Source organism: Bos indicus x Bos taurus, chromosome 14, assembly GCF_003369695.1.
Source record: "Bos indicus x Bos taurus breed Angus x Brahman F1 hybrid chromosome 14, Bos_hybrid_MaternalHap_v2.0, whole genome shotgun sequence".
NCBI lineage: Eukaryota > Metazoa > Chordata > Mammalia > Artiodactyla > Bovidae > Bos > Bos indicus x Bos taurus.
Genome location: NC_040089.1, coordinates 35,209,546 through 35,235,044, shown reverse-complemented (window position 1 = coordinate 35,235,044; position 25,499 = coordinate 35,209,546). Strand labels below are relative to the sequence as shown.

At 38.7% G+C, this 25,499-nt stretch overlaps 1 protein-coding gene across 10 annotated transcripts in view; it reads left to right on the top strand.

Annotated features, from left to right (window-relative positions):
* EYA1 (EYA transcriptional coactivator and phosphatase 1) overlaps window positions 1–25,499 on the top strand; it is a 374,117-nt gene that overhangs the window by 223,715 nt on the left and 124,903 nt on the right. For 7 of the 10 annotated variants that reach the window (XM_027561160.1, XM_027561158.1, XM_027561159.1 and 4 more), the window contains 3 exons: window positions 1,640–1,709; window positions 2,035–2,180; window positions 5,905–6,042. In XM_027561160.1, the coding sequence (XP_027416961.1) occupies window positions 1,640–1,709; window positions 2,035–2,180; window positions 5,905–6,042 (354 nt within the window). The remainder of the gene's footprint in view (window positions 1–1,639; window positions 1,710–2,034; window positions 2,181–5,904; window positions 6,043–25,499) is intronic. The other 3 variants (XM_027561164.1, XM_027561161.1, XM_027561162.1) reach the window with 3 other exon arrangements.

The window sequence follows — 25,499 nt, the reverse complement described above, 5'->3', positions numbered from 1 at the left end:
CTCCTTTGCCCTTGGTCTCTTTCCAGGCCTAGAAGAAGGGAGTAGAAAGACTGTAGTCACAGGTGACCCAGGCAGTGGCAACACCTGTGGTCCCAGCGTTCTTCCACCGCCTCTCCCTTCTATAAATTGCAGTATTTAACTTGTCCTCCCACGGCTATTTGTGTTGGCCTCCCCACGTGTGACACCCAGGACTTGTCTTTGCATGTTTGTGTCTGCAGCATGGAGCTCAATGCCTGGAACAGAGTGGTAACCCAACATGTGCCAAGAGACGAGGGAGGGGACGCCAGCCGGGCTAGCCGGCCCTCTCTTGTTCATATGGCCTCCGTCTCTTGCCAACAGCCAGAGGGTTGAAATCTAGCAACTCGGAAGAGTAAGACTGACCTCCGGCTATTCTCTTGTCACTGGATTAGGCCAGTCTTTTACCAGGAAAGGATTACTCATAGATTTTGAGATTCTAATGCAAATCTACCACTATTCTCCTGAACACAAGCTAGAAAATTACATTTTTGAAAAACATAACTGTATTGATGTGATGTTGTGAAAACATATAAAACTTGGGGTGTGTGAAAGTTTACAAAGAGTCTTAATGTAGAATATAATAAATAAGAGCCTCTGCAGTGATTATTAGTAGAAAAAGAAAACAAACATATTACATCGTATAATAATTGTACCCAAAGCATATATGCACCTTAGCCAGGAAAAGAACAGGAAGAATTTGAGGGTAAAGGGGGCAATATGTATATAAATGTGTACATATATGTAAATGTGTGTATGTAAATGAGTGTATAGGTAAATGCATGAGGATAGTTATGTACATAAATAGAAACCAAGAATTAACATTTTAAGGTGTTAGCAAAAAGTATGTCTTTTTGCTTCTTTAGTTCAGAATGAGTGTAGAATATTTGCTAAGAGAGTTTAGTGCATTTCTGAGACTTACTGAGTCAAATCTGTGTGATTAAAAAGAAATGAAATTCTGCTTGAATGCTTAAATACTCTTTAAAAACAAAAACACAACTTTGTGACTTGGACACTGAAGTGGAGCACATATCTCTGAAAGGCACAGGAACATCCACCTCCAAGCAAGAAAATAACAGGCTGAGTTTGCAACTTGAGAAATTTCATATAGGAATACATTTTTATTTTAAAAAATTGCTGAATCAGTGCAGGAAAATGAGAATCTGTCCTATTTCTACTCCCTTGAGAGACTAGACTGTGTTTCTTGGTACTATGGTCTCAGGGGTGTGTTTCCCCTTGAGTCCAAACAATAGACCAGAGGACTTTCCGGTCCTGCCTAGCCCTGTTCATCCCCCACCTTTGAGTGCATTGTTCCAAACAGTAGCCAGGACTCCCTGTGCTCTTAAAGTATTGCCACTGTAAAAGTCATCACTGACTGGTATTTAAGAAGATTGTGAGTGTATTTTCTAAGAGTTGATGTCAAATCAGAATCACTTAATCAGTGTCTGTAGGTTCCTTAGTATAGTCTAACTTTCTATTATGTTGACTTAGGAAATTGCTATTTCTGCAGATCAGAAAGGTCTATGATGTCATGTGGTCTACCCAGAGCTGAAACTATATCAGTGTTATCAAACACATATTTTGTGTTTTTCTTTCATGATTGTGCATTATTTTTCTTTTCCAGCCATTGGGAGCAGCAGCTTCAGCCCAAGACCAACTCATCAGTTCTCCCCACCACAGATTTATCCTTCCAAGTAAGATGTATTTTCTCTTAATCAATAAATAACTTTTCCGAGTAGTCTTTTACCTTATTTCAAGTCAGGTCTGGTGCCCACATGTTACATCTTAAGTTAAACTAAAGTGTGTTTCATAGAGACTTAAGTGTACTTATGTAAACTTATTTGGAGCATCACCTAGGAGGGACACTGAAATATTTCAGTACTTTGTCTATGATAGTTGAAGGTTATACATGAAGAAACAATCTTTAACTAGAATTTATGATTTGGTTGTTTATCAGTTACCTTGCATGTTTCCATCTAATGCATGGGCTTTCTATTTTCTGTCATTTCTGACAAATAGCAGACCATACCCACATATTCTTCCTACCCCTTCCTCACAAACTATGGCTGCATATGGGCAAACACAGTTTACTACAGGAATGCAACAAGCTACAGCCTACGCCACGTACCCACAGCCGGGACAGCCCTATGGAATCTCCTCCTATGGTGAGTAATCCGATTGCTTTAGCAGTGGTGTTGCCTAGTGGGCACACCTGTGCGTGTGAAAGTGTCACAGGAGTGGTATATAGAGATGGGGCTCTTGGTCACTTGAGAAAGGGCTGTCACCTTTTGTGTCTGAATTCTTAATATGATTGTTTCTGATGAACATTGTAAGAAGGGGTGGCTGCTTATCTTGAGGTCAGAAGTGGCAGATGGATAACATGGTTCATATGCTTTCTTGCTCTTTGCTTTTTTTCCCCCATTTATATCTCGGTTCTTAATTTGCCATTTGAACACTTGGTTTGGGAATCCAAAGTATTCTGGTGCATATTTCTGATAAAACTTCTGTGAATGAAGTCTTTTGGGGGTGAATATTCATTTCCTATTTATCAGGTGCTGAGCTATGATCAGAGAAGTACAAGCCACATTCAACAAACCCTGGCTCTAAACTTGATGGGAGCAGTCGTTTCATATGTCAGTGTTATCAACCACTAGGAAAAGTGATCTATATCATGGCTTGGGCTGCACTTGAAAGAGCCCAATCAGGAAACACTGAAAGCTCACATCCTTATTTGTTCCCTCTCACCTGGAGATTATTTTTATCTTGGTGTAATTTAACTCAATTGTTAACAGGGTCAATACCTATAAATTAAAAATAAAGCCAGCCAAACTTCAGAGTTTAATTATTAAAAATCTTAGGATTCCAAAAATACCTTCTTTTCCATGGAATGGTAGCTATAATCTTAAACAAATTGCAACTTGTTGGAATATAAAAATATGAATTATTGGCATTTTATTACAAAATAAATAAAACCTGGTGATCCAGAAAAAAAATACATGAAATTTTGGAAGCAATGACTGAAAGAAAAAACTAGTGGATTATTTTGTGATCAATATTCTAATTTTCCTTCTGCTATTGTTGTTTCATAATCTTCTCAGTATGTTGAAACAAATAATGTTCTTCTTCAGGTATTTCATTGATCGTTAGAAGGTAAATTATCTTTGTTTTTTTTGTCCTGTCTTTACTCCAGGCAAATTTCCCATATATACATTTTACAGAAATGAAAATCTAAATTATGTATTACTTCAGCTTTTATAGTTTTATTTTAAAAAGATCACAACTGAATGTGATCCAGTGAAGTGTTTTTCAACTAGACTTAAAAACAGGCATCAAATGGACTTCCTAGAATTATCTTTCATTTCCATGACTTTGCTGAGTTTCTTAAAATGATGTTAAATACAGATCAAATTATCTGTAATTTACTTTTAAACTGTTCTTGTGCTGAAAGAGGAAAAAGGTTCCATGATTTGAATTGTGTGACTTCAAATTCTGTAATGTGAATTAAGGCAGTCCCCCAATTTATATTCTCAAAATTTATTTACAAGCTGATGATTTGAAATATAAATGTATATTCTAGGGCAAACAATATTCAAGTACTATAGATGTATCAATGCTGCCAGGAGGTACCTTTCCTGGTACTGCTTTGGCTGCTACTCACATAACTCGCTTGGTTTTTTGTTTTGCTCCTCCCCATTCAGTCATGGTTGGGCCCTTTGCCAATTTCTGGGTAAGGACCCCTCTAGTTTTAAACCATCAACAGATGTCTCTGTTGTTTGAAATAGTTGGTCCAGTAGGGTGAGATGAGCAGACATTCTAAGGTTATACTCCCAACTAGTAAAGTGAGAATGGGGATTTTCATATGGTAGGTGGGGATTGGGGAAGTGGTGAGAGTAAGGCTTTGTGTGAAGGACTTGATCCCAGAGCCTTCTGTGCTTATAAATCTGGGAATAAATAATTCTCAGTCCTGAGCACTTTCCTGATCCACCCTCCTTCTTCTCTTTTTGTGCCTTGAAGGCAAGGAGATGCCCTAGAGCTTCTGGCCTGCCATTCTGTTTTTCTTGGGCCAGTGCATGGAAAAATATGGCAGCTTTCTTTTCATTGTTTGCTCCTGGAAGAAAAGCACATAATTTAAATTTATGGGTTTTAACCCTAAACTGATAGTTAAGATTCTGATGGTCTTAGAATTCTGACTGTCTCTGAGGACGTGTGTCCCCTGACTTTTTAATTAGACCCAGTGAGAAAAGATAGGCAAATGTTTTCCCAGTAAGGGCAGTGGGTCCGTGGGAAGAAGGGGTCATGCCATTCTTCACTGGATCTGCATGGAGTCAACCAGTGGGATGAGTTTGCCAGCTCCTAGCTAGAAGCCATGGAGATGGGCATCGCTATGGGCATTTTCTACCTCTTCCTGCTTTTCTTTACCTGTTCTTACCACAAAGATTCCCATTCTGAGCCTCCAGGCTGAAAACAGAGCTGGCACAGGTGAAGACTGAATGTACAACAGTATAGCATCAGAGAGAGAGAGAGAGAAGGAGAAAATCCCTATTGTGACCCTATGAGAAGGCAGTGAGTTTCTGGAGCCATCAAACCACCTGTATCGGGCAGCTGTTTTTCCAGGGACCATTTATAAGTGTGGCTTATTCATTGGTTTGGGATTGCCTTTGCAGGGAAAGTGACATTTTTTTAAATGCCAAGGTTGTGTTAAGACTGTGATGCAAGGCCATTATGAGGTTGTTTAGAGATACTTCAGAAATTAGAGTAAGCTCTCTCAGCCAAGAGTCAGATTCTTCCACTGCCTTAGGAAAGTTACCTAAATTCATTCTACTGATGAAATTCCCCTAAAATGGAAATAAACAGTGAGACTACTGTGTATTCTAGATCCCAAAGATATTATTTATCTTAAGTGCAAAGTAAAATTATTCCAAAATGTGAATTCCCTTGGCAGACATTTTCCTCTCCTCCCTCTGTGGGAATTAAAGACAGTTGTTAACTTTCATGACTGTCTTTAATTATGATCCAAGGCTGAGCCTTGTGCAACGATACTGCCAAACCCAAGTCCTGAAATTAGGATGTCAGCCTGGTACTTTGGGATGTATTTGGGGGCACAAATACTTTATTTTTATATTATGTGATTTTAAAAAAGCATACTTTTAAAAATACATAAAAAGGTGTACTTTAGGTTACACTTAAAAAATTATATTTGAATACATACTTGAAACTACAAGGGGCAAAAAGGGAACCATTGGTTTCCTTCATGCTGTTCTGTAGGACTGAATTTTTTACTATTCTGCCTTCCTTGTGTTTACTTTGTGGATACCTGGGAAAAGATTTCCTCCGGTGTTGCTTAATTCTATGTCCAGGATTGCGACCTCTGACCTCAAAATAAATTATGTACTAAAATCAGCATTGTGGTAGAAAGAGTAAAGAAAAAACTTTTTAAATGCTATGAGGTTAGAGACTTTTAATCACTTTTTAGGAAAAAATATTTTGATTTTGACATTAATGTAACAGTGTTTAGAACAATATAGTTCATTTTAATTATGACTATTTCTGGACTATAAAGGTGATCTTAAACTCTTGTAAAACAGCACAATTAATTACAGAAGCTAAATTTTGTAACAACTAATCACTGGAGTTAAATTTTATAAAAAATAGAATTCAGGAAAACAAAAAAAGGAACAGTGGAGACAGGCATTCAAATCTTTCATAATCCTGTTTTTTGTTTTTTTAATTGAAGGTAGAGTTAAGGGTATTTCACTCTAAGCATGTTTGGCCTTGGCTATTGAGATAATACTGGGAAAAGTTTGTGACTGGATAGCTGTGGGGGTGTTTTTGTATACTCACCAGCTGTTGAAAATGAACAGATAGATAAGCTATCACTAACTGATTTAGGTGCATTGTGGGCAGGCATCAAGACTGAAGGTGGATTGTCACAATCTCAGTCACCTGGGCAGACAGGATTTCTCAGCTATGGCACAAGCTTTGGGACCCCTCAACCTGGACAGGCACCGTACAGCTACCAGATGCAAGGTCTGTATACATACTGACATCGCTCCTTTCATTAACCCTACAGGATAATTAGATTCTAAAGTGGACCCTGCTATTCTGTATAAGTTGTGGATGATGGTAAGTGGACTGGGCTTGGAGGCAAGATGCCTGGTTCTCATTGGGCTCTTTACACACCTATTCGCCGAGCCTAAATTTCCTTATTTGTTATTAACATCCAGGGCTTAGACAGGATGATCACTAACATTCTTTTTCAAAAAGCTCTAAAATTTTTTGTGATGTTGAAGTTTTCTGCCTTTGCTTCTATCAGTGAAAAAAGGAACGGAAAAAAGTAGGAGTCAACGATGTAATATCCTAATGTGGACTGTCCTAAAAACTGACACTTGTCGCCATTCAGCTTTTTTCAAGAGGCTGTGTTTTCTTCATTATCACATTTCTGGAAATGGAACCGTGATAAGTGTTGGCTAAATAATCTGTCAAAGACCAGGAGATCAAATTGACAGCCACTCAATGCATCTTCAAGATATTGCTTCCAAGGACCCATTCCTGGGTTCTGATTTTGAAACTGTAGACAAAACATAATGTTAAGTACATGTCATATCATAAGGATGACAGCTGAAAGTTTGTATTGTCAAACTCTTTCAAGAGTAGGCATTACTGTAATTGGCAGATTATTGTCATGCAAATGTGTCTGTAAAGTACTTGAAATCTGTTCTTGGCATAATTTAAACATTCTTCTAATACATATATATATTTACTACTAATTAGTTCAATAAATCATATCCTTTCAATAGTGCCAAACTATAGTCAAATTGCTTCCCAGGTGGCACAGTGGTGAAGAATCTGTCTGCCAGTGCTGGAGATACGAGTTCAATCCCTGGATCAGGAAGATTCCCTGGAGGAGAAAATAGCAACTTACTCCAGGATTCTTGCCTGGGAAGTCCCTTGAACAGAGGAGACTAGTGGGCTACAGTCCATGGGGTTGCAAAGAGCCAGACATGACTGAGCGATTGAGCGAATTCTACTATAATTCACACTATAGTAGAATTAAATATCTGTTTTAAAATTTTATTTGCTTTTCTTTATTGAAGTGTAGTTGATATATAATATTACATACATTATAGGTGTGCAACATAGTGATTAACCTTTTTAAAGGTTATATTTCATTTATAGTTGCTACAAAATGCTGGCTGTGTTCCCCATGTTGTACATGTACTCTGTGTACATACGTGTGCGTGTGTGTGCGCTAAGTTGCTTCAGTTGAGTCTGACTCTGTGTGACCCTATGGACTGTAGCCTGCCAGGCTCCTCTGTCACAGATAAAGAGAACAAACTCGTGGTTACCAGTGGGGAGAGAAAAAGGGGAACGGACAAGATAGGGTAGGCCCGCTTTCCTCTCCCCACTGGAAAACACTAGTTTGTTCTCTATGTCTGTGAGTCTGTTTTTTTTTGTTATATTCACTAGTTGTATTTATTAGAGTCCACATACAATTGATATTGAGGTGACTTAGCACATAATTGATATCGTACAGTATTTGTCCTCCTCTGTCTGACTTATTTCACTTGTCATAATGCCCCTTAAGTCCATTCATGTTGCTACAAGTGGCAAAATCTCAATGTTTTTTATGGCTGAGTAGTATTCCACTGTGTGTGTGTGTGTGTGTGTACATGTACATACACACCACATCTTTATCCATTCATCTGTTTGAAGACACTTAGTAACCTGCTATTTTTAGTAACATATAAACATCTTTTCATATCAATAAATTCTGTAGCATCATTTTAATGGCTGCATGGTTTCATAGATATATCTTATTTAATCCATTCTCAGACATCTAGAGCAATTCTACGAATGTCTTATGTGCATCCTTAATAATTCCCTTTGAGTAAATTTAAGTGTGGCTAGGTAAACTGTTTTAAACTCATTTAAGGATTTGTAATGTTTTTACACAAAGAAGGGCTGTGAATTAGAGTGAACACATTAAATATTTAACTTTTAAAAATTTGTCATTTTGGAAGGTCTGAGATTTTATTGTTATTTTCATGTGCATTTTTCGAAAATTGAGCTGATAAACCATTTTTTCTTTTCTAACATGGTGATGTTCATCTTTTCTTATTATTTCTTATACTACACTTCTTAAACTTTGGTAATGTTTTATAGATATTTTTCTATAAAATATTTTTTATATTTTATAATGTTTTCTATAAAACATTATAAATTTCTATATTCTATAATGATTTCTATTAAACATTGTGTATAATGTTTTATAGATACATTTTCAGTTTATCATTTTAAAGAGCTTTTTTCCCTGCATGGGGAAGGTAAAATTTTATGGGACCAGATCCATTAATGCTTTCATATTTGTTTTGCCTTTGGTATAAAAAGGGCTGAATTATAAAGTTTTGAAATACTTGATGGCTACAAAGTTAAAACTGTCTTACAATGGATGATGTTTATTGTTAGAAGGATATTACTTTTGTGCCCGATTCCAAAATTTGAAAGCTGCCTTGGGAAAAGAACTATGGTTATGTACATGCTAAATGTCAGTTGAGTAAAGGGATAAAAAGAACAGAAAGTGATGAGACTTCATTGAAGAATTGAACCATCTTAGGCTTTAATAGTGAAATGGTTCATAAGGTGAGTAAAGTCTGTAAAGTTCATTTGTGTGAAGTAGAGAGAAAGTAGACAAACAGATAAATGAACTATGCAATTGCGGAGTCTTGGGAAAGTTAGGGGAAAAAGTTGGGTGCTGTGGTGGGTTCCATTCTACCCTGGGCATACAGGTCTCTTAAAGGAGAAGTGGATCCTAAGAGTCCAAATGAAATAGATGAAGTGCCCTCCAGAGAAGAGGGATTACCTACATGTGTGATTCCTGGGCTTGAGCCCACGTGCAGCCAGCCCCTTGGCTACCATCCACAATGTGTTGAGTATAGAAATTGCAAGTAAGTGTTTAGAAATGTTTATGGTATGTCATAGTAAACTTATTATGTTGGTGAAGTGAAACACTAATATTAAGAAATCAGACATGGACTCTGTGTCTTTTCTTTTTTCACCTCATTCTTTTAGTCATATGTAACTATTATATTTTGCTAAGTTGTCAGTCTGAGAAGGATTAGAAGTAAAAACAGGGTTGTATCTTGGGGAATTCAAGAAGGGCGGCACTTGAGAGTTCTTTTTTAAGGCAGTTGTAATCTTTTGCTTTCTAGTTTTGGCATATGTCCTAATATTGGAGATTCAGTTCATAATTTTTCATTTATTCAAGTTTACTTTAATAACTGTATTATCAACTGGCCATATTGAAGAAATTAAAGATCTTTTAAAATTAGAGGATAGTTATTTTACAATATTGTGATGATTTCTGCCATACATCAACATGAATTAGCCATAGGTATGTGTATATATATATATATATATATATATATATGTCCCCTCCCTCCTTTCCTCTCAGATCAAAAGCTTATGTGGCAGAAAATTCCTAAGAGAACTAGCTAGCTATCAGATGTAAGTATAGCTTAAGAGTATAAAGAAGAATGGAAATGAAGAAGAAAAAGTTAACTTGGAGGAGGAAGAGAGTCTTCATTTTAAAGCAGAAATAAGGACATTTGTAGAACTAAATGTAGCATTGCTCTCTAGTCATAGATTTCATTGCATCTAGGATATTGCATTAAAACTTTTTGTGTTTTTAGGCATACTCTGGTTGAATGGTCTTTCCAGTGGGATTTTAGAACCCATTTTCACTAAAATTTTGTTTCATATGAATGTTTGTATAATGGCACTTTGCTCATTTTTAGAGTAATCTGAAAATATGATTTTCACACATCAAGCCAGAGAATACCATGCTGTTAACTTGAAACTTGCCAAAATGATGATGCATAATGATACATGATATTTTGTAGACTACTTATAGTCACATATGGATAAATAACTAAACTGATTAATATGAATTTCTTAAACATCAAGTGCATTGTAAAAAAAATTGGCAAAACTAATACAATTATGTAAAGTTTAACAATAAAGTAAAATAAAATGAAATGGATGAAATGATATTATATGTCCAGTTGTGGGAATCTGTTGACCTTTGTCGTTCAATACTGTTTTTCAATATAAAACTTTCTATAATGTATAAAATTATTTTTAAAATTCTCCAAATTCTATTATCCTTAATGGATAACAGTGATTTTTGTTCATATCACTCTTATAGCTGTTAAAAATTCTTAGAATCCTGGATGACAGTCTACATATTTTAGTGATTTGGGAGTATTGATATTTTACTTAGCTTTTTCTCCAAGATCTTTTGACCTTTAAAATATAAAATATGATGAGTTATTCAGAGATTTAGTTGCTAAGATTTCACATTAGGATTTCACAATATTAGAAGAAGTACTTTAGTAACCAAGATGACTCGAACTAACTCAGTGGTGGCATATATGCTTTAGGTGTTGTGCTGATTAACTTCAGGAGGATTTATGATGATCACCTCTTTGGTTTGTCAGATTTAGAAGGTTGGACTAAAGATATAATCTTGCTTTCTGGCAAACAGTGTAGGTACTGCAGTCAAGCTGCCTGTTGAACACCCTGCCCTTGCTATTGTGGGACTTCAGCATGGGTTCACCTTCATGACTCCAATTCTTTGTCTTGAATATCGTCTGTTCCCACAGCAGTGGGCTTCCCAGGTGGTTCAGTAGTAAAGAATCTGCCTGCCGATTCAGGAGATGCAGGTTCAGTCCTTGGGTCAGGAAAATACCCTGGAAGAGGAAATGGAAACTCACTGCAGTATTCTTGCCTGGAGAATCCCATGGAGGAACCTGGCAGGGTTGCAGAGTTGGACACGACTGAGCAACTGAGTGCATACACATACCCACTGTAGTGTGATTAGAATTCATTGAGATTATCTGTGTATGGGCTTCTACGGTGGCTCAGTGGTAAAGGACCCACCTGCAATCCAGGGGATGCTGGTTTGATCCTTGGATTGGGGAGATTCCCTGAAGAAGGAAATGGCAACCCACTCCAGTATTCTTGCCTGGGAAATACCAAGGACAGAGGAGCCTAATGGGCTATGGGATTGCGAGAGTCAGACATGACTTATCACTCTGACCGACATCTAGCACTGGTAAGCATTTAAATGCTTAGTTTCATTTAACTGTGTTCATTTTGATAGTGATGTGGTGGTGGTGATTATTATTATTATCATTATCATCATCATCATGTAATAGTTCCAGATTAGGAAGCACTGCCAAATTCTCCTTCTCTTGCATTTCCCAGGAGGAAGAAATATATATATATATATATATATATATATATATATATATGAAATAAATATAAAAATTTGATATATACATTATATATATAACCAGCATAGATTGTTCCAAGAACCCAGTAATCAAATAATCATGGCTAGAAAAGAGCCAGATCTAACTAATATGCTGGCAAGGAAGGAAAATCACTGTCAGCAAAGGTCAGGCTTTGTGTACATCATACAAAAATGTAGAAGAAACAAGAGAAAGCAGCCAAGAACATCAAGAAAATCAGGAGAGAGGAAAGGCTCTGTTGGCAACAGTGGTGGTGGGTGCTGGAAAGCAGGAGCCATGGGTAACACAGAAGGGTCCTGGACAAAGAAATGAACTGAGCTTCCTAGGTGGTGCCAGTAGTAAAGAACTTGCCTGCCAATGCAGGGGATGTAAGAGACCCAGGTTTGATCCCTGGGTCGGGAGGATCCCCTGGAGAAAGAAATAACAACCCACTCCAGTGTTTTTGCTTGGGAAATCCCATGACAGAGGAGCCTGGACGGCTACAGTCCATAGGATTGCAGAGTCGGATACGATGAGTGACTTAGCACACAGGGATGGGAAGGAAAGAAGTAGAAACTGAGTCCTTATGCCCCAGAAATCCCTGCAGTCACAGTGCAACTTTGAGAGGATCTGATGGGGAAAATGGAGGTGAAAGCCATTTTAAACACAAAATTTAGTTCGGAAGCCACAATTAGAGAGGACAATGGGAACGTGACAAGCTATGCTCTATCAAGGTAGAAAACTCTTGTCCGTAACACAAAATAACAGCTACCATTGATTGTGCACCTATCATAGGCCCAAGACTTTTCTAATTATTTCACATATATTGTCTCATTTAATCCTTACAATAACCTTGAACAGTGGCTTTAAAGCAACAGTTCAGTTCAGTTCAGTCCCTTAGTCGTGTCCGACTCTTTGCGACCCCATGAATTGCAGCACGCCAGGCCTCCCTGTCCATCACAGACTCCCGGAGTTCACTCAGACTCACATCCATCAAGTCAGTGATGCCATCCAGCCATCTCATCCTCTGTCGTCCCCTTCTCCTCCTGCCCCCAATCCCTCCCAGCATCAGTCTTTTCCAATGAGTCAGCTCTTCGCATGAGGTGGCCAAAGTACTGGAGTTTCAGCTTCAGCATCATTCCCTCCAAAGAAATCCTAGGGCTGATCTCCTTCAGAATGGACTGGTTGGATCTCCTTGCAGTCCAAGGCACTCTCAAGAGTGTTCTCCAACACCACAGTTCAAAAGCATCAATTCTTCGGCGCTCAGCCTTCTTCACAGTCCAACTCTCACATCCATACATGACCACAGGAAAAACCATAGCCTTGACTAGACGGACCTATGTTGGCAAAGTAATGTCTCTGCTTTTCAATATGCTATCTAGGTTGGTCATAACTTTCCTTCCAAGGAGTAAGCGTCTTTTAATTTCATGGCTGCAGTCACCATCTGCAGTGATTTTGGAGCCCAGAAAAATAAAGTCTGACACTGTTTCCACTGTTTCCCCATCTATTTCCCATGAAGTGATGGGACCAGATGCCATGATCTTAGTTTTCTAAATGTTGAGCTTTAAGCCAACTTTTTCACTCTCCTCTTTAACTTTCATCAAGAGGCTCTTTAGTTCCTCTTCACTTTCTGCCATAAGGGTGGTGTCATCTGCATATCTGAGGTTATTGATATTTCTCCCGGCAATCTTGATTCCAGCTTGTGTTTCTTCCAGTCCAGCGTTTCTCATGATGTACTCTGCATATAAGTTAAATAAACAGGGTGACAATATACAGCCTTGACGTACTCCTTTTCCTATTGGGAACCAGTGTGTTGTTCCATGTCCAGTTCTAACTGTTGCTTCCTGACCTGCATATAGGTTTCTCAAGAGGCAGGTCAGGTGGTCTGGTACTCTCATCTCTTCCAGAATTTTCCACAGCTTATTGTGATCCACACAGTCAAAGGCTTTGGCAAAGTCAATAAAGCAGAAATAGATGTTTTTCTGGAACTCTCTTGCTTTTTCCATGATCCAGCGGATGTTGGCAATTTGATCTCTGGTTCCTCTGCCTTTTCTAAAACCAGTGTGAACATCTGGAATTTCATGGTTCACATATTGCTGAAGCCTGGCTTGGAGAATTTTGAGCATTACTTTACTAGCGTGTGAGATGAGTGCAATTGTGCGGTAGTTTGAGCATTCTTTGGCATTGCCTTTCTTTGCAATTGGAATGAAAACTGACCTTTTCCAGGCCTGTGGCCACTGCTGAATTTTCCAAATTTGCTGGCATATTGAGTGTAGCACTTTCACACCATCATCTTCCAGGATTTGAAATATCTCAATTGGAATTCCATCACCTCCACTAGCTTTGTTTGTAGTGATGCTTTCTAAGGCCCACTTGACTTCACATTCCAGGATGTCTGGCTTGAGTGATCACGCCATGGTGATTATCTGGGTCGTGAAGATCTTTTTTGTACAGTTCTTCTGTGTATTCTTGCCACCTCTTCTTCATATCTTCTGATTCTGTGAGGTCCATACAATTTCTGTCCTTTATCGAGCCCATCTTTGCATGAAATGTTCCCTTGGTATCTCTAATTTTCTTGAAGAGATCTCTACTCTTTCCCATTCTGTTGTTTTCTTCTGTTTCTTTGCATTGATTGCTGAAGAAGGCTTTCTTATCTCTTCTTGCTATTCTTTGGAACTCTGCATTCAGATGCTTATATCTTTCCTTTTCTCCTTTGCTTTTCGCTTCTCTTCTTTTCACAGCTATTTGTAAGGCCTCCCCAGACAGCCATTTTGCTTTTTTGCATTTCTTTTCCATGGGGATGGTCTTGATCCCTGTCTCCTATACAATGTCACGAACCTCATTCCGTAGTTCATCAGGCACTCAATCTATCAGGTCTAGTCCCTTAAATCTGTTTCTCACTTCCACTATATAATCATAAGGGATTTGATTTAGGTCATACCTGAATGGTCTAGTGGTTTTCCCTACTTTCTTCAATTTAAGTCTGAATTTGGTAATAAGGAGTTCATGATCTGAGCCACAGTCAGCTCCTGGTCTTATTTTTGTTTGTTGTATAGAGCTTCTCCATCTTTGGCTGTAAAGAATATAATCAGTCTGATTTCGGTGTTGACCATCTGGTGATGTCCATGTGTAGAGTCTTCTCTTGTGTTGTTGGAAGAGGGTGTTTGCTATGACCAGTGCATTTTCTTGGCAAAACTCTATTAGCCTTTGCCCTGCTTCATTCCATATTCCAAGGCCAAATTTGCCTGTTACTCCAGGTGTTTCTTGACTTCCTACTTTTGCATTCCAGTCCCTTATAATGAAAAGGACATCTTTTTTGGGTGTTAGTTCTAAAAGGTCTTGTAGGTCTTCATAGAACCATTCAACGTCAGCTTCTTCAGCGTTACTGGTTGGGGCATAGACTTAGATTATTTGATATTGAATGGTTTGCCTTGGAAATGAACAGAGATCATTCTGTCGTTTTCGAGATTGCATCCAAATACTGCATTTTGAACTCTTTTGTTGACCGTGATGGCTACTCCATTTCTTCTGAGGGATTCCTGCCCACAATAGTAGATATAATGGTCATCTGAGTTAAATTCACCCATTCCAATCCATTTTAGTTCACTGATTCCTAGAATGTCGACATTCACTCTTGCTATCTCTTGTTTGACCACTTCCAGTTTGCCTTGATTCATGGACCTGACATTCCAGGTTCGTATGCAATATTGCTCTTTAAAGCATCAGACCTTGCTTCTATCACCAGTCACATCCACAGCTGGGTATTGTTTTTGCTTTGGCTCCATCCCTTCATTCTTTCTGGAGTTATTTCTCCACTGATCTCCGGTAGCATATTGGGCACCTACTGACCTGGGGAGTTCCTCTTTCAGTATCCAATCATTTTGCCTTTTCATACTGTTCATGGGGTTCTCAAGGCAAGAATACTGAAGTGGTTTGCCATTCCCTTCTCCAGTGGTAAAGCATAAGAACCTGAATATGCTGATGAATACATCAAAATGGAGAATGGCTTAGAATTGTCAGACCCTGCCATGTTTCTATTCAATTGCATGACAGCACCTATAGGGGAGGCACTGATAGAAAACTACCAAAAAAAGAAAAAGAAATGTAGTTGCTGGTAGTATTTATTTTCTGAAGAGTAGATTTGCTCTTTTTATAGCTGAGACACACTGCGTCACATAGCCCAGTATGTAATTAGTCAAAAATACCAGCTCACGAAGCTCTAGAAAAAAAATTTTTAGACAGTTCATTTCTGAGCACTCTTTTTTTTTTTTAAATGGAACTTAAGGAAAAGATTTATTTGGGAATTTGTGGGCATTTTGGCACTGCCTGGCCCTGTGAACTAGGCTAGCCTTGGTGCCCTCATTTAGTCCAGGTAAACTTTCTGAATCCTTCCAGCTCCAATACTCAACACTTCTGTCTGTGGCAGGCTCTTATGAATCCAGTACATGCTGTTTTAAGCCAAAATGGCTTGGATTTTTGCTTTATATGCACTAACAGTAAAAGCCCATGGAGTAAAAGCTCAGGGACTGGAAAATCTGATTGCTTTTACCTTTGCTGCAAGATTCTGGAAAATTCTATCTCTGCTTTCATTGGATCTCTTTTGCGCATCCAGTTAAAGATTAGAAATTTCAGTTTAACAGAGAAGGACAAAGTGTTTCTGTTCATCAAGGACTGCAGAGTTAGCTCCAGGAGGTGAAATCCTTACTGTTACTTTTTGATATCTTCCTGCTCCCCAGGGTCAGTCTCTGTTTCTGGGAGAAGATTTGGATGGTATGAGATTTTTCTTCACATGCCATTGACAAACATGCAAATGAGCGAACTGAATGAGGGAGTGTAGACTGACACAGGGTGCCTGGAGACCCCTGGGTCAACTGCGCAGATCCTGTACACAGTGTTTTCAATGCTGCCAATCAGAGGACACTGACAGCAAGAATGAAGAGGGTGCAAGTTTGTGTTTATGTCTGGGGGGCGGTGTGTACACACACACATGCTCACATGTACTAAGAGCAGAGAAACCATTTAGGAGAAACAACTTTAGCCTTTGATTCACCAACCTGTTTCACAGAATATCTGCCCAGTTTGTCAAAAGCAAACTTTATTCTCCTTTTGTATAAAAGAGGCATCTGATTTGAAATCAATCTTTTAGTTATAGTATTTTAAAAACCACAAGTTCTGGACCTATTGCTGTCATTCCTGTTCATTTTTCCCCCACATCCTATACACTATAGACTTAAAGAGTACCATCAGCCACCGAAGACAAGAGAGTGTTCATAATTTTGAGGCCAAGGGACTTCCCTGGTGGTCCAGTGGTTGATTCTGTGCTTCCACTGCAAGGGGCATGGGTTCAATCCCTGGTCAGGGATCTAAGATCCCACATGCCACATGACACAGCCAAAAATAATAATTTTGAGGCTGAGTCATAGGAAGAAAATGACATTTTGTTTAGAAATCTGTTTGAAATAAGGAAAATGCAAACAATTTTCACACTAAAAGCAATTCAAACTAAGTCTGGCCTCTTAACTGGTTAAGCTTCAGCTTTGAGGCAAACCCAGCTTGCCATGATAACTTAGTTCTATTGATCGCCATTTGCAGGTTGACCAGCTTGTGGTTTTGTTTTATCTGGTAGTATGTCTGAAACTGTTGTTGGATAAGACTCTTGAGAGTCTCTTGGAATGCAAGGAGATCCAAACAGTCCATTCTGAAGGAGATCAGCCCTGGGATTTGTTTGGAGGGAATGATACTGAAGCTGAAACTCCAGTACTTTGGCCACCTCATGCGAAGAGTTGACTCATTGGAAAAGACTCTGATGCTGGGAGGGATTGGGTGCAGGAGGAGAAGGGGACGGCAGAGGATGAGATGGCTGGATGGCATCACTGACTTGATGGACGTGAGTCTGAGTAAACTCCGGGAGTTGGTGATGGACAGGGAGGCCTGGTGTGCTGCAATTCATGGGGTCGCAAAGAGTCAGACATGACTGAGCGACTAAACTGAACTGAACTGATGTCTGAAATACATGAATGTTTTGCTGGGCATGGAAAGGCCTCTATCACAATGGCAGTTAGAAGTTAAGATTCATAACGACTCTAATTCTGTTCGTTTGGGGAAATGAATTTGGAATTTACCCATCGTAAAATCCTTGATTAGTTTATTATCGTGGTGTGTTCAAAGCAATCCTGCCTTGTGTTCACGGTCGTAGGTGGAGTGGATGGAGGTGTTGGAGAATTGCGGTGGTTGTGTAGAACGCCTTTCTGAGTGCTTTATTGCCCCAGAATAGCAATGAGGTGGGGGACATTCTGTCATTCTGTAGCAAGAAGGTGTCAGGATTTGCCTAGGTAGATGAGAGGGACTACACAGATGTACATGCACAAAACCCTACTTTGTTTATTTTCTTTTAGGCTTTATTGCTCTCTCTTAGAGGAGAAAATAACGGCAAATTCTAACTCCCTCTTTGTATTCAGTGTATAATGTTGTTTGTTCTGTTAAAGAGATTGGAGGCCCACCCAGTGAGGAAGGGCCATAAATAAGGACAGAGGTTTGCTAATGGGACATGGAAGGGTGACAGTTCCATAGTTCTCAGAAGCTTACTTGCTCTAGGGCTTGTTATCAAGTGGGAACCATCCAATAATAATCTAATAAGGGCAACCCCCCTGATTTTCTTTGGTCTGCCTGTCTGTAGTTTTTCGAATATATAGCTGAAGTCTTTCAGTTTATTAGGCTTTTAGAACTTCAAAATGGCTTAGCAAAATATACTATTAAAGTTTTTCCATTACCTATAGAAATGATATTTTTCCTAGCTTGCAAATATACAGTTTTAAGGAAGTATTTACTAAACCTTTTTAATAATCTGCTCTGATAAAGCATTTGAAGTTTGCACTTTCTGGCATAAAGTGACAGAAGAAAGTTATAATTGGAGAATTGCCATTTCAGCTCGCCCTGATTGTTCACAATTTCTCTTAATTGCTTTGCCAGTCTGCTCACATTTATATTTGAGTTTGTGGAAATTTTTGCATTGCAGATTTTTTTTTTCTTGCTTAAGTTGATTTTTTAGCAGTAATATTTGGTTTTACGTATTTTGGCATCTTATGTTATTTCAAGTGACAAATGTTGGAAATTGTAGGGAAATCTTTTGAAGTCAGTAATAGCAGTAATTAGTTATCAGTATCCACATTCTTGTCTGTATGAACTGGTTTTTATTAAAATATAGAGAAATAGATCAATAAAGGTAAATATTAAGGCTTTGCCATCTTTATGACATTAGTTAAAAATTATCTTTGACGTAGAAAAATTATTACTGAGATATAAAAGAATAGTCCTTGGCTTGGTCCTTTAAAATCCTTCTTATAAGAAAAGAAGAAAACTTTGGTTTTAAAAAGTAGCCCATCTGGCCTTCAGAGGCCTTTCCCCAGGGAGCTGCGCTGACTTCTGCCACATAGATCGCGCCTGATGATGGACATAGCCCATGGCAAAGAGGCCAGGGAAGAAAAGCAAATGGACTTTTGTGAAAATACACGGGGGACAAATAGCATCCTGCTTGCTGAGTAAGTGCTAGAAAATGCTCTAAAACATGGTAAGTACAGACAGGCCCCTGCAGGTTCCAGCATTCTTATGTTGGCTGGGATTCTGGTTTTTAATGCGAGTCCTTGTTCTCTGTGAAGTAGACCTTTGACCTATATGTTACCTTTTTTTTTTGGAACTTTTTTGAAGTTATAGCTGGGCAGTGTTCTCTAGGTTAAATCACACACAAAATGTTGATTTATCATTTTAAATCATGTTATAAATCAACATAGACTGGGTTCTTAACTATGAAAAGTACTTAGGATTTATTAATAAAGATTTGGAAGGATCAGTTTAGTTTTAAACTATAATTGCTTAGCACCTATAGAACCGGGTGGCCACACAGGGTCTCCTAGCAGAACTGTTTCTTGTTTGTTACGGTTGACGAGACCACCACCCTTTCCCTGTAGGAACCCCTCATGGTGACAAGAAGAAAGCCAGTCTTTCTGATACACTATCTTTTGGGTGACTGTATAATTTACTTTTAAAATTATTTACCAGCTTCAAAAGAGTTATAATGAAGAAGTCTTTTAGAAATGAGATCGTTTGTTTCCAGATTCATTTATGAAAAATTTCTCAGATGCCCTTGTCGCTCGCTTTGTGTGTCAGTGATGTTTGTGTAGCCAAAAATTAATACCACTTTTCAACCCCCCCCTTATTCCTTTTCCTTTTGGTAACCCTCATTTTGTTTTCTTACCTCTGTGAGTCTGTTTCTGTTTTGTAAGCAAGTTCATTTGTATCATATTTTAGATTCTGCATATAAGTGATTAGCAGATACAAGCTACTATATACAAAACAGATAAACAAGGACCTACTGGATAGCACAGGAAACTAATATCTTACAATAACATAATGGAAAAAATATGAATAAGAATATGTATTAATATACATATAAGTGACTCACTTTGCTGTACATCAGAAACTTACACAACATGGTAAGTCAACTCTACTTCAGTACTAAAAACTAAAATAAAAATACCACTTTTCACAATATTATAACTCACTTCAGCATTACTGAGTCAGAGCACGTAAAGGATGGATTTGGTGTGGTAGAATGGTGAACACTGGCCTGAAAGTGGAGTTAATGGCCACTCCCTAACTCAGGGTTCTTGGGCCAGGAAATCACCATTATCTCTGCTTTTTAGAAAGCGACAGGTGGCCCATAATAATAATTATTATCTCACATACTGATGTGGGAAATAACCTGAGACAATGGATATGGAAATCCTGAAGTATAAATGGATGGTAAACACACAGAATGTTACTGCATTCTGAATTTGAAATTTTTCATTTGCAACCGAGTCCCTTCTTTTCATTCATATACCCATGATACCAGTCCATAGGGTCTCAAAGAGTCGGACACGATTCAAGTGACTTAGCACGTATGCACTGATGATACATCGATATCTGACTGAGCTAGATCAGTGAGATTTTATGAGCTGTTCAAAATTCATGATGCTTTAGTCAGTTTAAGATTTTATTGGATTTTAAACTCTGTGGGATTTTCTTTCTGGAAACTCAGACATTTTAAATCCTTCCAGAAGGTGCTTATAGGCCCTGCATTTAATATTCTTCATATAATTTGTATCTGAAGTAGTAATTATAATCTGCTTTTTAAAGATAAGCCTTTACACACCACCATCTAGTTTAAAAGAAATAAGCAAAGTGTGTGTCCTCTTGATAAAAGCCTGAGAAATAAACAATTGCTATATGGTTATTTTTTCCTTTCCCCACTGTTGTTTTTGTTGCCGAATAAATAAGGAACTTGAGAGGTGTTTTCTTTCCTCTTGTCTGTTGGGCCTTCAGATCCCCCTTCTAAATGGCCTTCTACCTTCACCATATTAAAAAAAAAAATTGTGGAAAGGTTTCCATTCTTCCTATACCTAATTATGAGAGTTGTGTCGTCTCTGGATGCTGTTGTCATTACCATCTTGAATTGGAACTCTCAAATAACTAGTTCTGTCTCCTGCTGGAGCCTCCATGAAGCTCTTCAAAGGCCTGAAATGAACACAGTTTCTTCTTCTCCACATGTTATTGTTGTTTAGTCACTAAGTTGTGCCAACTCTTTTGCAATACCCTGGACTGTAGCCTGCCGGCTCCTCTGTCCGCTGAAATTTTCCAGGCAAAAATACTGCAGTGGGTTGCCATTTCCTTCTCTAGGGAATCTTCCTGACCCAGGGATCGAACCCACGTCTCCTGCCTGGTAGACAAATTCTATACCACCTGGGAAGCCCTCTTCATGTGAGCCAGGTGAATAAATATAACACATGTACTTAAGGAACTTGTCATTATGAAAACAAGACCAATGAAGGCTTGTTTAGTACAAGAACAATGGTATCAATTATTTTTGAGCTCACGTTCCCAGAGGTCAAGTCAATGCAGAGAAGAACTGTCTGGGAAAGCTGATTGGGAAGACAGGACTTTAGCCAGATCGTAAAGATGGGAAATGGGGACTGATAGAGGGAAGCATTAAGTAAGAGGAGCAACAGTGAATGAGTTTTCAGGATAACATCCTGAATTCATGTAGTGAGCTGTGGACGGGCAAGCCTTAGGAAGTAGCTAGATCAGCATATTCCTCCCCTGGGCACCTCCAACCCCAACTCCCCTTTTCCAGCTCCAGTTGTATCTTTGCATTTATAACAGCTTCCCCCACCTCCTGCAATCCTTAAAAGGAGAATCAGAAATCATAACATTTCCTATGTCCTAATATAGTATGATCAACATTCAGATCCCTGGGTTTTTCTGATAAAGAATGTCATTTCTTTTCCTAAACTGTTATTCTTTTCTTAAATGATCAGGAAACTTCTGTCACCCTTCTTGAGTCTCTCTTTCTCCTGGGCTATAAACCTCTCACTCTTGGATCTTCTCCTCTGGATAGTTTATCCTCACCCCCAGCCAAGAGTACCCTTCTTGACATTCTTTGTGTATTTTCTGTGTATTGTCCTTCCGAGTCAAACTAGATGTTTTCATTTCATTGACTGAGCAGCTCCCTGTCAGAACTTAACAGTGCCTACATAGGTAACACAAGCTGATATTTCATAGTGGTGTTTTCATGAGATTGTGTGTTTTTAAACTTTCCTCAAGGGATAGACTCATGACATTGGCTTCTTTGGGTCCACAGTACCCTCTAGGATAGTAACTGTGCCTGTAATTAGATGTGCCCATACATGCTGTGGACTGAACTAATTTGAAAAGTTTTTATTTCCATAACATATATAATCTTTCCATTCAGAATATAAAAGTTCTTAACTTTAAAAAGAAGGCAATGGAGGGACTTCCCTGGTGCTCCAGTGGTTAAGATTGTACACTCTCAATGAATGGAGGCATGGGTTCAATCCCTGGTTTGGGAACTAAGATCCCACATGCTGTGCAGTTCAGCCAAAAAATAGAAAAAAAAAAAAAAACAACAACAATGGAATGAATATTAATTTTGTCTTAGAGATGTTCTGAAAGGAAAGATTTTTCCAGTGTTCTAGTCAGGAAAGGAATTTCTCCTCTCCCTGCCAGAAAAGAATAATGGCTATGATTTTTTTTTTTTAACAATAATAAACTATTTAAACAGGTAAGATTTTCCTTTTCACTAATGGGAAAGAAAGTGTCCCACTGCCACCCTGCTCGGAAGGTAACTTAATTCCCAACTCTACCAAGAATAATATTGAGCATTATTGGAGCTCCATTTGAACCAAACTCTGTCAAACTCCTTGAGTGAGAAATAATGGGTTCTAAATGGTAGCTCTTTCTACTTTGGGGAATTTTAATGATATAATGTTACATAAAATGTCAAACAATTTATCATAGAATATTTCTGTTCTCTTTTTATCTGGAGATGACTTTTCATGTAAAATCATTTGTGTCTAGAAAGGAAAATACTTCTGTATTTTATTTTGATAAATGAATTCTCAATACTAAGCCTAATTCTGTGATCTAACATTGTAAATGAAGACTTATGAATCGGACAGAAACTATTTTAAAGCAGGGGTCCCCAACCTCCGGGATCTAACATCTGATGATCTGAAGTGGGGCTGATATAATAATAATAGAAATAAAGTGCAAGATACATGTAATGCACTTGAATCATCCTGAAATAATCCACCCCCCACCCCAGGTCTGTGGAAAAATTATCTTCCATGGAACCAGTCCCTGGTGCCAAAATGGTTCGGGTCTGCTGTCTTAGAGGATGGATCCTAATGGAAGAAGGGAGTCTGTTTTTCCTGGTCATGTCTCGCCCTTTCTCCCCTGCACCATCCATACCTAAGTGTGGTACATGGCAGCCTTCTGCACAATTGTGTCTTGTCTCCCAGGCCTGTGTAGAGTAGGAAGTGGGTTTAGTAGCTATACACACAGAAGCTTTTTTGGGAGTATTGTCCTTGCTGTTTTGCCTTTGCTTTTTGGTGTTCTAAGCTTTGGTGAAATTCATCTGGTCGTACTGGTACCCAGTCTGAATCAGATCAGCTATTAGAGTGGGACACTTTGTTCCCTGGGGCTTCTCTGGTGGCTCAGATGGTAAAGAAACAGCCTGCAATGCTGGAGACCCAGGTTTGATCCCTGGGTCAGGAAGATCCCCTGGAGAAGGGAATGGCAACCCACTCCAGTATTCTTGCCTGGAGAATTCCATGGACAGAGGAGCCTGGTGAACTGTGGTCCATGGGATCCTAAAGAGTTAGACATGACTGAGGGACTTTTATTTCACTTTGTTTGTTCCCTGTGAGCTTTGTTTAGCCCAGCTCAAGGGCCACAATACCCACAACAGTCTCTGAGAAACTTCCATTCTGTAAATGCCTGATGAGTGTGATTCCTTTCTTAGTATAAGAAATTATGTGTGAGGCTGCAGTGTGTATCTGTGTGGGTGTGTGGTCAGCATTCCTAGGAAGAGACAGGAGAAATCTAAGAGACTGAATTCACACCACGTGCTGTTCTGTGCTTAAGTTGTCGGTCATGTCCGACTCTTTGCGACCCCATAGACTGTAATCACCAGGCTCCTCTGTCCGTGGGGATTCTCCAGGCAAAAATACTAGAGTGGGTTGCCATGCCCGCCTTCAGATCTTCCAACCCAGAGATTGAACCCAGGTCTCCCGCATTGCAAGCAGATTCTTTACCATCTGAGCCACCAGGGAAGCTCAGGTAGGGCCTAATAAATAAGCCCTGATAAGTTTGAATTTGATCCTGAGGGTATTGGGGGGCGTTACTTTTTGAACAGGGGAGTAAGAAGATGAAATGTGTACCTTAGAGAAAGTATTCTACTGCTGGTGTGGAGAATGAGCTCGAGGGAGCCAGAAGCTGGGCAGGAAGCTAGGAAAGGAGGTTCTTGAAGACATCCAGTGCTGGTGGCCTGGACTAAAAGTTGAGCAGCTCTCTGTCACACATGGAGGTGGGTGGGGAGGCCCTACTGGTCTGATTCTGGGGGTTAAAAATGAATATTGCCTGAGCCTGATTCTCCCCAGCTTGTCTGCCTTTGCCTGACATAGATCCTTGTGGAAGTTGCATTAAGTCTCGTAGGCCACTGGAGTGCCGTTAAACTCCTGCTCCTGCATGTGAAACGGAATGGAATCTCAGCCTGCAGTCAGCCAGTAAATGAGTGTAACTTATGGTGAATTCCAGCTAATGTACAGTCACTGAAGTAGCATGAAGTCTGGGAAGTCACTTGGGTACCATTAAGAGTACTGAGCTGTGATTTACATGGTCAGACCCCAGTGGCCTATATGTGCCAGTAGAGCTTCCATGGTCTTTTCTACTTTGTTCCAGGGAATAAGTTATGGAACAAAAACATCCATTTTAAAAATATATTTTCTATATCTTATTCATTTTCTCAGTGGATGGGGATTATTGAGGTCAGTATTTACTGTTCAAAAATTTGTAGTATAAATAAAAGTAGCAAGTCAAACCCAAAAATGTGTAGTCGAAATGAAAGTCACAAGTCATAACCCAGAGTAATTTTTTCTATCAAATGTGTGTAGTAAAGTTTGAAAAGTATTGATAGTCACACTCTTATCCACAATAAATTTGAGTTTTTTACAAGGAATTTTTTAAATGTCCGTTATAAGTTTGTCATATATTTATATAGATATATAGATTTAATATTAATTTTCCCTGATACATAGATATATAGAAGGAATACATATGCCCAGGAAGTCCATTGTTTAAAAAGAAAAAAAAAGCTAATGTTAACCTGATAAGCCCTAGAGGTCCATGCCTGTATCTTAATCATTCTTCTTTCCTCATGTATTTATCACCATGAGCCCAGTATTCAATACTTTTTTAATGACTGTGTGGTTGCCACATGCAGATGAACAATATGAAAAACCTACCTAGTGATACTCCTACTTTTGAATGGTGGAATACGTATTAGTTGTGTGAGAACTTTCTGCTTTTCTATAATGGGTGTTCTGGGAACTTTGAACACCTGGTCTTCCTAAAATTTACAAACGAAACCTCAAACATGATTCTGTGATAACATTTAAAAGTACCTTAGGAAATATTTTCTTTTCTTAATAAAAATAGCGAGTCCTTGACTGGTTTTTCAAAGTGTGTAGATACTTGATAAAATAATTTTAGATATGCAAGATATTGCCATACTTCTCTAGTTTGGGAAAGTCAAAAGAGGGAGAAGATACATAAATACAGTAGAGAATTTTAGAAAGT